Here is a 12,941-nt window from a genome sequence, read left to right on the forward strand (position 1 = left end):
TCACTCCTTACCCTTTGCTTTTCTCCAGCTTGAGCTGTACATCTGTCCCTACAACCAAAGATATGGCTAATAAAATAGGTAAAGCCCTTCATGGAGAGCTCCTGAAGTCCACCTTCATAAGACAGAGAATAGGAATGACTATCAGTCTTGGTTTCTCATCCCTACCCACTCCTATCTCTGTCTGACAAATTTCTACCCACCCTCCAAGGAGCTTTCCCCATGTCTCTATCTGTGTTTCTCTCTCTTGCACACACACTCTTGCTTCAAATCCTTCCCACTGGAAGTATGACCCTCTCCTTTGGTTTCTCCTAGCAGCTGATGTGTAACTGTTATACCCCACAGCTAGCATATGCCATCATACATCCTGTTACAGCTTGTAGTTTGCATGGCTCTGTCTCCCCCACCAGTCTGTTAATTGGTGAGCTCCTGGAAGGAAAGCCTGTGTCTTCCTGACCTTCATGTTTTCAGCTTCAAGTACAAAGTTTCTCATGTAGATGCTCAATAAATGTGCTCTGTATGAGTATTCATGAACCTGACGGCTCCCAGGCCAAGCTGTCAGTTCTGCCCCTCTGTTCCCACTCCCCATTTGCCCTTTGTAGAATTTGGGCTCTTACCTCTGGGAGTGACTCAGCCCTCCTTGGATACCCCGGAATGGGGCTGTATCATCCCTCAAGGCAGCCTATCCCAGCTTGGTTCAGTTTGTCTGGAAAGAATTTAATAATCATGCCAAAATCCATCTCCCATGCTGAGTAAAGCTAAGCCTGCTTGGCAAAATGACCCTTCATGTATTCACAGAGAGAGGTGTTCCCTTCCCCACACTCTCCCCTCATTTTCAGGTGCCCAAGCCTGCACCCATCACCCTCAATCACATCACCCTGTTTACTCTGTTTATAGTACTTTCCTAAAATTATGTTCTACATTATTTGTCTGCTTAATAACTGTCTGTCCTACCACTAAGATGCTCACAAAGGCTGAGCTCCCTTTCCACCACTCCCTGTTTTGCACATACTGCCTGGCACACAGTAGGAGGTTGACAAATATTTGTTAGATGTTGAATGAATGAGATACCATTTCTCTTCCCTCTCCCCGGCCTCTCCTTAAGTCCTCTCTAATCTTCTCTAAACCATTTTACTTCTACTACTTCTCCTAGGATATTTTGGTTATCAATTGCTACATAACAGACCAATCCAAAACCTAGTGGTTTTCAACTATGACAAGATTTATTTTGTTCACAAATCTATAATTTGGACAGGGCTCAGGGAGGAAATCCTGTCTCTTCCCACTTAGAGTCAGCAGACATGGCTGGAAAGATGGAGGCTGCAGCCATCTGAAGACTCACTCACTCAGATGTCTGGCATTTGGTGCTGGCAGTGGGCTGGGATTGAAGCTAGGGCTGTGGCTAGAACATCTCCACGTGGTCTCTCCAAGCTGCTCGGGCTTCCTCACAATATGGTGGCAGGGTCACAAGGTCTCACATCCCTTGTGAGAGAGAGCCAGGCAGAAGCTGTAGTATCTTCTCTGATCTCACCTCCAAAGTTAGGCAAGATCACTTCTGCCATGTTCTATTCATCAGAGTGAGCAGAAGGCCAGCCCATATTTAAATGGAGAAGAGCTAGGTTTCATATTTTGATGAAAAGAATATCAAAAAATTTGTAGACATGTTTTAAACTACCACAGAAGAAATGATTTCAGGTTTTTGTGTGTTCTACTGACCTTTTCTTTCTTTGTATTCATTAATACAACATACACATTGCCGCTACCTATATGTCACATGCTGGGGATACCATGACAATTAAGACAGAGTCCCATCCTTCAAGGGCTCACAGAGCTGTGGAGTCTCCAGTGAAATAAACACGCAATTACAGACCAGTGTGGACTGTGCTCCCACAGAGGGAGGCAGAAGCAGCTGTGGTGGGGACCAGCAGGCCACTTGGTCCAGCCTGGGGCTAGGAGGAAGGCTTCCAAGAGGAGGCAACCACTATAGCAAATTCTAAAGACGAAGTTAGAGCTAGCCAAGGAAAGATCAGTGACAAATCAACACAGGCAGAGCAAGCAGGTGCAGACCCGGAGGCACGTGGCAACAGAACACTCTTTTGGGCCCCTGCACAGATGGGGAAAAAGAAAAGGGGATGCCCGGGGGGTGTGTACCTGTGCAGCGTGTGTGCAACTGTGCCCGTGCGGAGCAGGGGAAGATGGAGCAGCAGAAGGTGCTGCTGGCAGGACCAGAGTCGGGGAAAGGGGGACCCAGATTGTGAAGGGTCTCGCATCAGTCCTGAAGGTGCTGGAAGAGATTCACACACGCCCCAGCCAGGGTAAACCTAAGTAGCACAGTGTGGTCTGACACCTAAAGTATGGTCTGACCAGTGCCCAACACAGGCCCCTGGGCACCCACCTACAGCTCCGTGGATGGTCTGATACTAAGACCCTCTTCCTTGCCCTGAAGCGTACAACCTGCACTCCACCCCATCCCCAACGCATCCAGACCTCTTTGATGCATTGCCGAAGGGCCTGAGAGCATCCCTCTTTGGGCTCCCTTCCCAGCCCTCCTGGGCGAGGGTCCTCCCTTCTTTTGCCCCTTCCAAGCTTACCACACAGCTCAAGCCTCAGCATCAATGAGAAAGCCAAGGGCAAAGGTCCCACCTTGACGTACTGAAAAAATAGCAAGAGGAAAACAACAGAACAATGAACTGCAGGCCCCATCTGCTTCTCACAGATAAGGCGTTTTCTCTGCCGCCCCTGTCGATGAAGCTGCCTGCCCTTATTGCGGGCCCTTCTGCTCAGCACCGTCCACAGGCACGGCCCCAGGGGGACCGGGCACTGTCCAATGACACTAGGATGCTGGGGGGGTTCTCTCCCCCCTCTTCCTACGGGCCCTTCCACACTCAAACCTGATGCTAAATCCCCGGGTCCTCCCCTGATGTTGTGGGTCTGCACCTGTCCCAACGGACAGGAGCTGCCAGAGCTCTGGGAGTAACATGGCCCCGGGCAGGGCAGGGTGCACACGGCAGAAGTCAGGGCGGTCCCCAAAGGAGAACACAGGCAACTGGCCCTCCCTCTGGAAGGCGGGCCTGTGGTGGGAGCTCTAGGAGGCCCACAGCAACCTGCTCCCCACACGCCCCCACCATCACGAGCCCGGCCCCGATGCCGAGCCACCACCGTCTAAGCAACACATCAAAGACAAGAGCCAGACGGACACGTGGCAGAAAGAAAACCACTAATGACCACAGTGGGGGTCTGACTGGTGGGACAACATGGGAAAGGCCACGTGCAAACAGGAAAATGCAAACGGAGAAGGAAAAAGCTCTTCCTCCAGCTGGGGGCACAGGTGGGGCAGTTCCAGAGAGCAGGAGCCTGGCCACAGGGACTTGGGCACAGAGGCCAGGATATTGTCTGGTACCTTTGACAGCACCTGGCAGAACAGTGAATAAACAGCTGGTGCTTAATAAGTGCTCCCTGATTTCATTCATGAGTAAGCAATGTTCAATAGAAAAGGCACTGAACTGGGAGGCAGAGGCTGAGGAGCTGTCCAACTTCAATTTGTCAAGACTTGGCTTTGAATCTTAGCTCTTGTGCCAGTAGTGCCTCAGCTTCCTCACCTGTAAAATGGGAGAACACATGCTTGGATATTAAGGGCATGGGATCAGCACATGGTAAATGGGCAAGAGAAGCTTAGTCTAGTCCTGGCTCTAGTGCTGCTAGGCTGTAAGATCTCTGCAAAGTCTCTTCCCTTCCCTACAACTTGTCTCCAGTCCTTCTCCTGACATGTCGGGGCCCCGGGAACAAGCCTGACTCCCTGTTGGCCCCCACGAGCTGAAGCGGCCCCAGGATCAGTCCCAGGGACTTCAGAAGCTAGTGCTAGGCTGCAGCCTGGGGCCCCTGTTCCCTCACTGCCCCTCCCCTCCTGGCCACCTGCCTCTGCCCATTTCTCTGTTCATTATCACCTCCACTGGGGGGATGGAGAAGCAGAACAAGGAGGTTAAATTCAAATCAGTCATTTTGTCACTTGCTGCCAGGAAACGGGGAGGGACGAGAGGAGAGACTCCAGGCCTCAGGTGCAACGTGTGGGCAGAAATGAGTCCTGGTAATTCTCAGGAAATTTCCTATATGTTTCCACGTTGGCCCAGATCTGCTCCAGAGAGTTCTGGGAGCCTTCCATGAGGGGACAGAGCAGCCTCCTTCAGAAGCTGCTAATGGTTTGTCTGCAGGCGCTGGGGTTTCCCTGCCCTGGAGGAACACCTCTGCTGGGGGCAGAGTGGGAGACGGCCTTTTTCATCACTTTTTCAGCCTCTCTAGCAGATGAGCATCCTGAAGACCCCATTAAGGGGGTCGTTATGATGTCGTGAAGGGTCCCAGATTTTCGGCTCCCATGCTGCCCGGGGAATGAGGGAGCAGGTGGGTAAGATATTCTTCCTAGGCTGTGGAAGTGAAACCTTCTCTTTCACAAAGTTAGTGGCAAACGTAAAAGCCAATTGCACCGAGAGACACCTCGCGGATGATTCTGCGTGAGACCAGGGAAGACTGTGGCCCCAGTGCTGGACCAGGTCGGCAACAAGAGGTCCCGGGAGCAAGGTCCCCTCGTGGAGCGCACCAGGCTAAGACCCTTCTTAACGTCGGCCCAGCTCACCCTCACTCACCTCTGAGGTGCTGCTGCAGAACCCCTGCCAGCCTAAGAGGATCCACACCTCACCCACAACTAGTCAGAGGGTCACCATGCCCCAGACTGCATTTTACCCACAGCTGTCACCCCCAAACCTCCTACTTCTACCACTGCTTCTACCCTGGGGTTTGCGCCCAGCCCAAGCCCCTGCTACCCTCTCCATCATAACGGCCCCTCCGTTAGCCTTTCAACAATGAGGAACCTGGGGCACAGGGAGGGAGAGAGCAAACTGTACATCCAGTTGCTTCCTGTGTCTTAGGTCAGGTGGAAAGCAGTGTTCCATTAGCAAAGAAGAATGAAGCCCACCACCCTCCAGGCCTCCCTGCACAGTGTGTTCCCATCTCTCTAACCCCCAGAGGAGTGATCAACAAAAGCCAGTGAGGTGACTCAGACGTCAGGCTTGAGGGCCTTTGATGGAGCAGGTGGCCCTGACCTGGCCACTCAATGCCTCCCTTCTGAGCACAAACACACACCTGGGGACCCTGACTATTGTTGCCATTGAAATGCAATCCACAGAAGGGGCTGAGAAATTTCTCATGCAAAATTGTGCTTTTAAATATGGAATCTCTCCCAGGGCGTTACTTTATTATTATAGTAATTTCCTCAGAAGGGCAGGCATCCAATGCTGTTTCTCCACCACCTTTGGTGACATGGAAATCTGATGGAAATATTCAGGTTGCTTAAGTGGTTAATGCCGAAGAGGGAGACATAAAGGCAGCTCTTCCAAGGAATGTGGACTCCTAGAATCCAGGTACAGGGATGTGCTCTAGACTATTGGTGAGGGGGGGGTGGAACAGGTAAGGATCCAGTGTGCTCCCTCCACTGCCCCCAGGATGCACAGGGTGCCCAGGCCCACCTCCTTTAGGGACCTTTGTCTGCAATCATTTCTTCCTTAGGAGAGCAGCCAGGGCAAGAAGAGGAACAAAGATGCTCCCAGTCTTTCTACTAGATTCCTTATCAGAAGCCTCACCACGGTACAGGTCCCTAGCCCTGCGTCTGCCTGTGCACAGGATGGGACTAGAGTGGGAGGTGGGAAAGAAGGGGTAGGAAACTGCTGCTTCAGCTGAAGTGCTGGGATTACCCGAAACTTTCACTCATCTCTTCTCCCATGACCAAGAAAACATGGATTCCCCAGTAATCAATGGAGTACCCATCGGCCAGTGGCTGAATCAGCATTAGAATTCTTCCCGCCCATGGATTCAGGTGGATCTGAACCTTTCTTCATGCAAAGCCTACAAAAGTGCTGCAGTGAGGTGGAGTGGTTAAGAACACAAACCCCAGAACCTGACTGCCTAGGTTCCAGTGCAAGCCCCTCACTAGCTATGTGGCCTTATCAAATTACTGAACCACCCTGTACCTCAGTCTTCTCATCTGAAAAATGGGAGAGGCGGGTTAATAATAATACCTACCTGATAGGGTTGTCTAAAGATTAAATGAATTAATTTACGTAAAGCACCTAGCGTTAAGTGTTAGCTATTATCAGCAGTTCCCAAATATACCGGTGCCAGACTGCCTGCATCTGAATCACTGGGGTCCTTTATTAAAAATGAAGATCCCAGGCCATTCAGTAAGTGCAAAGTGGAGCAAGACCTGCCCAGGATTTGTGACCGCAGCCTATTTTAGAACCATTCCCCTGGGCAGAATTTCAGGAAGCACCTACAACAGGATTTTCTGGGAGGCAGACTTTCAGGATCTATCCAGACCTGCTGAACTTTTGTGGGAAGAGTCCAGGAGTCTATAGCAAATTGCCCAGGTGCCATGAGGCTGCCTAAAGCCTAAAAATCCCTGCCTGAGATGACTGACTTCCAAAACTGCCTCCACCCTTTGCCCACGCTGGAAACCCTGCACTCCTGAACCTTAGGGTTTCCAAGAACTCTTGAGGATTAGCTAAGATGATTGTTTTAGTTTAATAATATGAATGCATCTTTGACTTTAATAGCAACTTTATTTTTAAACCAGTACAGGGATATCCTCATAACGTATGTTACCTGTCCAACTTCTAAGGCTGGGATGGGTGGGCATCACCAGCTACTGGCAGCTCTGCTTTACCAACCCAGAAGGTTCAGGCCTGCATCCTACCTCTGTAGCTGTCTACACTGCCAAGACTTTTCTCAAGCAATGGCCTAGGGCTGCGTTACCTTTCCTCGCCAGCATTCCACTCACTGGCTTTCAGGGTCCCTCCACAAACACTGAGTAATGGTAACTGTTTCATAACACACAGAAAATATAATCAACTAATGGATAGAATTCTCTCAAATTTACTTTTCTCTCCCAGACATTTTTTTCAATCTTTGGCGCCTGCTACCGCTTGCCGGCTCATGCACGCTCATGGGTACCCAAAACAGAGGCACATGTAGCAAATGAATATTAACAGAAAATGCAGAAACTGCCAATTACCCCCTGGCCTGGTGGCCTGTTGTAGGCACACAGGCTGAGGTTGGGGTTTTTCGCCACAATCTGTGAACGGTGAGATTCAGTGCCCTTGCATGTCCAGGTGGGGTACCCCACGAAGGGGTGCAGTAACTCAGGGATGTATGTATTCATACATCAGCCATTCCTTCGAGAACTCACTATTTGTTAAGCCCTACCACCAAATCAAACGTGTGCACGTACAAGGGTGGCAAGCCCAGGATTTCACTCTGGGCCACATCAAAGAGCAGTTCTCCCGGGAGTGCTCTGGTCAGCGAGCGTGGAACACGGAGGCCACCTGCATGTCTAGGGTCATTCGTGGACGCCCATGAGTGCTCGGGCTGGAAGGATGCTATGAGCTGCCAGTGATTCCAAGGCACTGCCTCCCAGAAGGACCAATACTCTTAGCTCAGGAATACTCCACTCTGAGGGAGAACTGTCTGCGGCCAGCCCAATACCTGAGAAGCACCTCAAGAGAAGCCCAGGTCTCCAGACCCCAAAACAAAGGGTATGGGCCAAAGGGCAGCTCAGAGAATGCAGCCCGCAGACACCAGCAGCCTGTTCTCAACAAGCTCTTAGGCCCAGTGTGAAAAGACATGGACTTGAAGAGGCAGTTGTTTTTCTGGAGACAGAGAAAAGAGCCCTGGTTCTGTGTATAGAAGTCCAGAGTATGTCAGCATCCCTGCCTCCCAGCCTGCCTGCTCCCCTCTGAAAATAGCCTTTAAAAGCCCATGCCTCTGCCCTGCATGCCATCTCTCTCCCCACACAGCAGAGCGGGCTGTAAGCGGGGAGGGAAGGGGCCGTCTCCTTCAGTGTGGGCCTCTCACTCCCCAGGTCAGCCAGCCCCTTCCCTCCTTCCACCCAGGCAGAGGGTCTCCTAGGGCCCCTCCTGCTTCTGGCTAAGTGTCCCCACCACCTGGCCCGCGGCTGCCGTTACCCCTCTGTCCCTGCCCTGGCCTGGGCTGAGGACCTGACTGCTCTTAGAGCTGCTTGCCCTGGGTGACAAGGGCCCACTGAAATTCCAACAGAGACCCACGAGAGAAAGAAGACAGACAGACACAAAAGTGGCCAAACCAGCAAGGGAAGGCGCCGCCTGGCCACGGCAGTGTAAGAGGGATCTGCTCTCTGTGTAGGCAGCTCATTGATCCACTTTTCTGATAATTATTCCTCACTCATCGCAAACCGAATGACGCTGGCCCCAGCCCAGCCAGGCAGGCGGGAAGGCAGCTCCGCGTGTGAGGAGGAGAAAATGAGCCTGCCTGTGTTCATCGGGGAGAGGAAGGAGTGAATGGTGTGTACTATCACTGTGCACTGAGCAGGGACGCCAGGGCTGCTTTAATATTCTGCTGAACGTGGCATTTCTTTTAACCCTTACTGGAGAGACAGACGTTCAGCCCAGAAAGCCGGGCTCTTCTGGCCAGGCTAACGGGAAAGTTTCCGAGCTGCGAGGAGGGAAGGGCTCCGGACGACCTGGGTGACAGGACCGGTACGCGCGCGGCTGGGCGCCCGCACCACGGCACCCTCCCTGGGGCCTCTCCAGCCCAGAAGACAGGGAGGGCTAGCCAAGAGGGGATCTAGGGTAGAAACCGCGCGCCGCCAGACGCCCAGTGAGTTCCCACACATTTGCTCTCCAATTTCGCTCGAATGCATATGCCCTCCTTCAACGATGGAGACCCAACGCCGAGACCAGGCTCCCCAAGTAGGCACCTATTTGCTCTCCGAGACCGAGCCGCTGACTCTCCAAGGGGCGCGAAGATCGGCGGGCAGGACGCTCCGCCCCAGCGTTAGAAAGTCCCGTGTGGCCTCGCCCATTGCAAATGCCCGCTCTCCCAGGTCGTCCCGACTGGTTTGGAGGTGTGCCTCGCCTGGCTTGTCCTAATTCAACCGCTCCCGCGCTTGTCTCTCAATAAGCCAAATCCAAGCATCCCTTCTGCGGGGTGTTGATCGCGCTCCCCAACGTTCCAGTCCCTGTACGCTCCCAAAAGCAACCCCCTCGGCACAAAGACCCAGCAGCCAGAGAGGGCAGCGGCAGGCGGAGGGCAGACAAAAAGCCACCTTCAGAAAAGCAAAAGCGAGCTTTCTAGGCATTAATCGCCGCACCCCCGCGCCGCCACCAGAACGAACGCGGGATATGGTGGTCTTCGCTACCAGGCCGGGTAATCTCAGCCCCGCCTCGGGGCCACAAGGCCCCAGCTTCGCTTCGAGAAGGGCAGCACTTTCCGGAGGGGTCGGGGCGCTGAATCACGGGGTTTGGGGCCGGGCGGAGGGTTCCACTGGGCAACCAGTAGCAGTTGGACGAGGACCTGGGCGGCCCAGCGGAGCGAGCTCCCAGCTCGGAAGGCGGCGCAGGTGCCGGGGGCTGCGTGCGGAGTCCCTCGGTGGAGTTTCACCCACGCCGGACACCAGGGCTGCGGGGCTGAGGCGCGTATCTCCCCCCAGAATTGCTTCCATCCCGACACTAAACTCCGCTCTAGGCCGGCTGCGTTTCGGGAGGGGGCTGCGGCCGCCGCTGTGCTTCGGGGAAGGGGGCGGGGGAAGGGGGCGGGAGGCGGGAGAGGGGCAGGGATTTCCCACAGGGATTCGCGGGCGCCGCCGAGCGCGGGTCTCCCTGCTGCGCCAGGCGCTGTGCCCGCGGAGCGCGCTTTCCGGGCCACGGCGGCAGAGGCACAGCCGAGGCTGAAGTAGCAGGGAGAGCGTCGCTGCGCGTCGGCTACCTTCCCAGGCCGGAGGGATACTGGGCGAGTTTCGTCAGAACTGATCACGCACCCCACCCCACCCCCGTTTTCAGGAGCAAGAGGCGACAAACGTGTCCACCCCGCCCCGACCGACCCGGGAAAGATGCAGCCCGCAGGCTCCGGTACCACCAGCTGTCCCCCGAGGGTCGGGCCAATGAACTCAGCTCCTCTCATTCGGCAGCCACTTGCGAGGTACCGGGGCAGAGCTTCTCCGGTCCCGGCGCGCAGCGCTAGCCCGCCGGGCCGAGTCCTGGAGCCCGCGGATCCCGAGCGAAGGAAAAGGAGAGGTGGCGCGCGGCTGCCTAAGAGCATCCTTGCCCGGGATAGGAAGCGAGCAGACTGACGCCCGTACTCCAGGGGCCGGACCGCCCGAGACGCCCCTTCCTCCCCAACGCCGGTCTCCCCGGAGCTAAGGAGCCTGCACCGCAATGCAGCGGGCTCCGTGCTCTCTGAGCCGAGCTGCGGTAGACCGGGGCTGCTAAGGAGCGCCCGGGCGCGGGAGCCAGAGGGCTCCGCGAACCAGCTGAGGGCGCCGAAAGCCAGCCGGGGGCGCGCGGGTGGGTGCCGCCCCAGCCCCGCGCTCGGCCGCGGCCGATGCTCCCCAACAACCTGGCTCTCGGGTCGCGGGATGCAGGCGACGCGTAGCAGCCACGGAAGCCCCGGGGATACAGCCGCCAACTTGCTCCGCGGTGGGTACGTTACCTTCCATCGCGGCCACTGCGGATGCCAGGAGGAGCAGCAGCAGGCAGTCCAGGGCCATCGCCGGCCGGCGGTCCCCAGGCCGAGCCCGAGCCGAGGCGGCCGCGGGGGGAGGGCACCGCGTCTCGGGGTGCCGCTGCGCTCCCCGCCGGTGGCTTCTCCGTATCCTTTCGCGCTCTGGCTGGGACCGGACTCCCCGGAGCGCGGCGTGGGCGTGGGCGGGATTGTGCGCGCGTGGGGCGGTGCGGGCGCGCGTGGGTGTGGGTGTGCATGTGTGTGTGTGTGTTTATGGGAGAGGTGGGTGTGTGCGTGCGTGTGTGAGAGAGCGGGCGAGGGAGTGCGAGCCGGGGAGAGCGCGCGAGTGCGTGTTCGTCCTGGTGTCACATTGCGAGCTACAGCCGCGCCTACTGGAGGACTGAGCCGGCCAGACTGACGGGGGAGGGTGCGGGATCCCCCACCATCAGCTCTCTCCCCACCCCTAACACTTCCTGTCCAATCAAGGAATCAAACCTGCAAAATTCCCCCGTCCAATCAGGCGCGAGCACCTCCTTACACTGGCATTGTTAGTTTAAGAAAAACTTTTGCTTGCAAGGCTGTGCGGGAGGGCTGGGAAGGCGCTAGGAGGGGTCCGGGCTCCCCCTGGTGGTGCTCTCGGAGAACCGCACCGGCCAGCCCCAGCTCTCCATGCCCTAACCTAGGGGGCCTAGGGAAGGGGCTGACTAAGACCCTTCCGCTTACAGCCCACCAGGACTAGGTGAACTATAAATAATCAAATTTGTCTTCTTTCATCTTCTCAGCGAGACTACCCTGACTACTCTATTTAGTGCAGCCCCCATGGCACACCCTATCCCTCCTGTCCGTAGCACTTCACCTAACACACTGTGGTTTTTACTAATCAATTTTGTTTATTGTGGGTCTCTCCTTACCAGAACGGGATTCGTGTGTGTTTTGTTCACTACGGAATGGCCAGTGCCTAGAACAATGCCTGGCCCGTAGAAGGTGATGGCATGTATCCGCTGACTGAATGAATGAGTTTCAGAGAATCTGGGGGCAGTAGCCCCAGGGTGCAGGGCACTGGATATGCTTCCTGTCCAGCTCCCTGCTGCTCTTGTCCCCCAGAAATCTCTGGCTGCCTTTAATTTTCACTTCCCCATGTGTTCTGTGACCATCCACCGAGGGCCCCAACCCCAGAGGACAGGTCAGGCGGGAGGGACCAGTGGTCACATAGCCCCTTAGAGGGGCAGAATGCAATAGGGGCAGCGAGAGCTCTGCAAGGTGGCAGGTGGGGGAAGGCACCAAAACTGTGGGGGAGGGGCTGGAAGGACTTGCAGAGACAGCAACAGGAGGACAGGGCATTGGAGGCAGGAGCGATTCTCCCGGGCTCAGCACCCTCAGCTCTGCTTTCTTTTCCTGTCTCTAGGGATAGCCGGAGCATTCAAGATCTGCCTTGAGTCTGTAAAGCTATGCTGGAGAAATGTCCTCATCCCATCACTCCCACCCCAGACCTGATGATGGTCTGGTCCTACAGGGTCAGGGAGGACCTGTTAGGTCAACCCCCCAACAGTCGCCTCTTCCCCACCAAGCCTTTCCCAGATTTGTCAATGATTTAACTGTGGGCAGATGTGATGACCCCTCCCATGCTCTACATCCTCCTCTTCCAGCTTTGCCAAATCAGCTTCCCACCCTGAATGTTTAGTCTCTCCTTTGCCTCAGTCATAGCCAGACTCCTCTCCCCATCCTGACACTGTTTTGCTTCCCGCACTCTGACTCAGGCTGCCTCCCTCCCCACTACCTTCCATCCCACCCTGCCTCGGCACCAGCCTTCATTCCCTCATCCTCCTTCTTTACGGCGTGCCAGCTGCCCTCTGTCCTGCCTCACCCCACCAACTACATCCCAACATCTCTGGAGCCATTACCCCGGGGATGACCCAGTTACCCACAGTCCTCCTAAGCCCTTAGCACCCTTGACATCAGGGAGCTCTTGCCTCAGTTCCCATGGTGCCCGCTCTCCTTCTACCTATCTTAGCACTTCTTACTGTTCCCTCTTCAACTCTTGCTGGGTCCATGGACAATTCCTCAGCAGCTTCACCTGCTCTTCTGCCTCCAGCCCTCCCCTCATGGATGGATAGATGGATGAGTCTCAGACTCCTTTCTGTCCTTTGCTATATCACAGTCTTTTTTTTTTTTTAAGAAATATTGCTTTATTTGAAAAACTTACTTCTAAATTACTTTTTTAAAATATTTTTAAAAGTCATAAAGAGCACCCAAGAAGAAAATGTATACAGTTTCCATAGGAATAAGGACCAAAAACATGGTGTTGGTAATTGTCCCAAATTACATTTCCTAAAGGAAAAAGTGTAATATTTAACCTTCTTGTTTTTGAGGCAGGGTAAGTAAACTACACACATCATAAATAAAATTTTCTTACTTTACAAGGAGGA

General features: G+C 54.8%; 1 protein-coding gene across 1 annotated transcript in view; it reads right to left on the reverse strand.

Annotated features, from left to right (window-relative positions):
• Window positions 1–10,912, reverse strand: part of EPHB1 (EPH receptor B1) — a 426,461-nt gene extending 415,549 nt beyond the window's left edge. Inside the window, exon 1 of the mRNA XM_067737744.1 lies at window positions 10,504–10,912. Coding sequence (XP_067593845.1) covers window positions 10,504–10,561 — 58 coding nt within the window. The 5' untranslated portion in view covers window positions 10,562–10,912. The remainder of the gene's footprint in view (window positions 1–10,503) is intronic.
• Window positions 10,913–12,941: the final 2,029 nt, after the last annotated feature.

Source organism: Pseudorca crassidens, chromosome 5 (genome assembly GCF_039906515.1).
Source record: "Pseudorca crassidens isolate mPseCra1 chromosome 5, mPseCra1.hap1, whole genome shotgun sequence".
NCBI lineage: Eukaryota > Metazoa > Chordata > Mammalia > Artiodactyla > Delphinidae > Pseudorca > Pseudorca crassidens.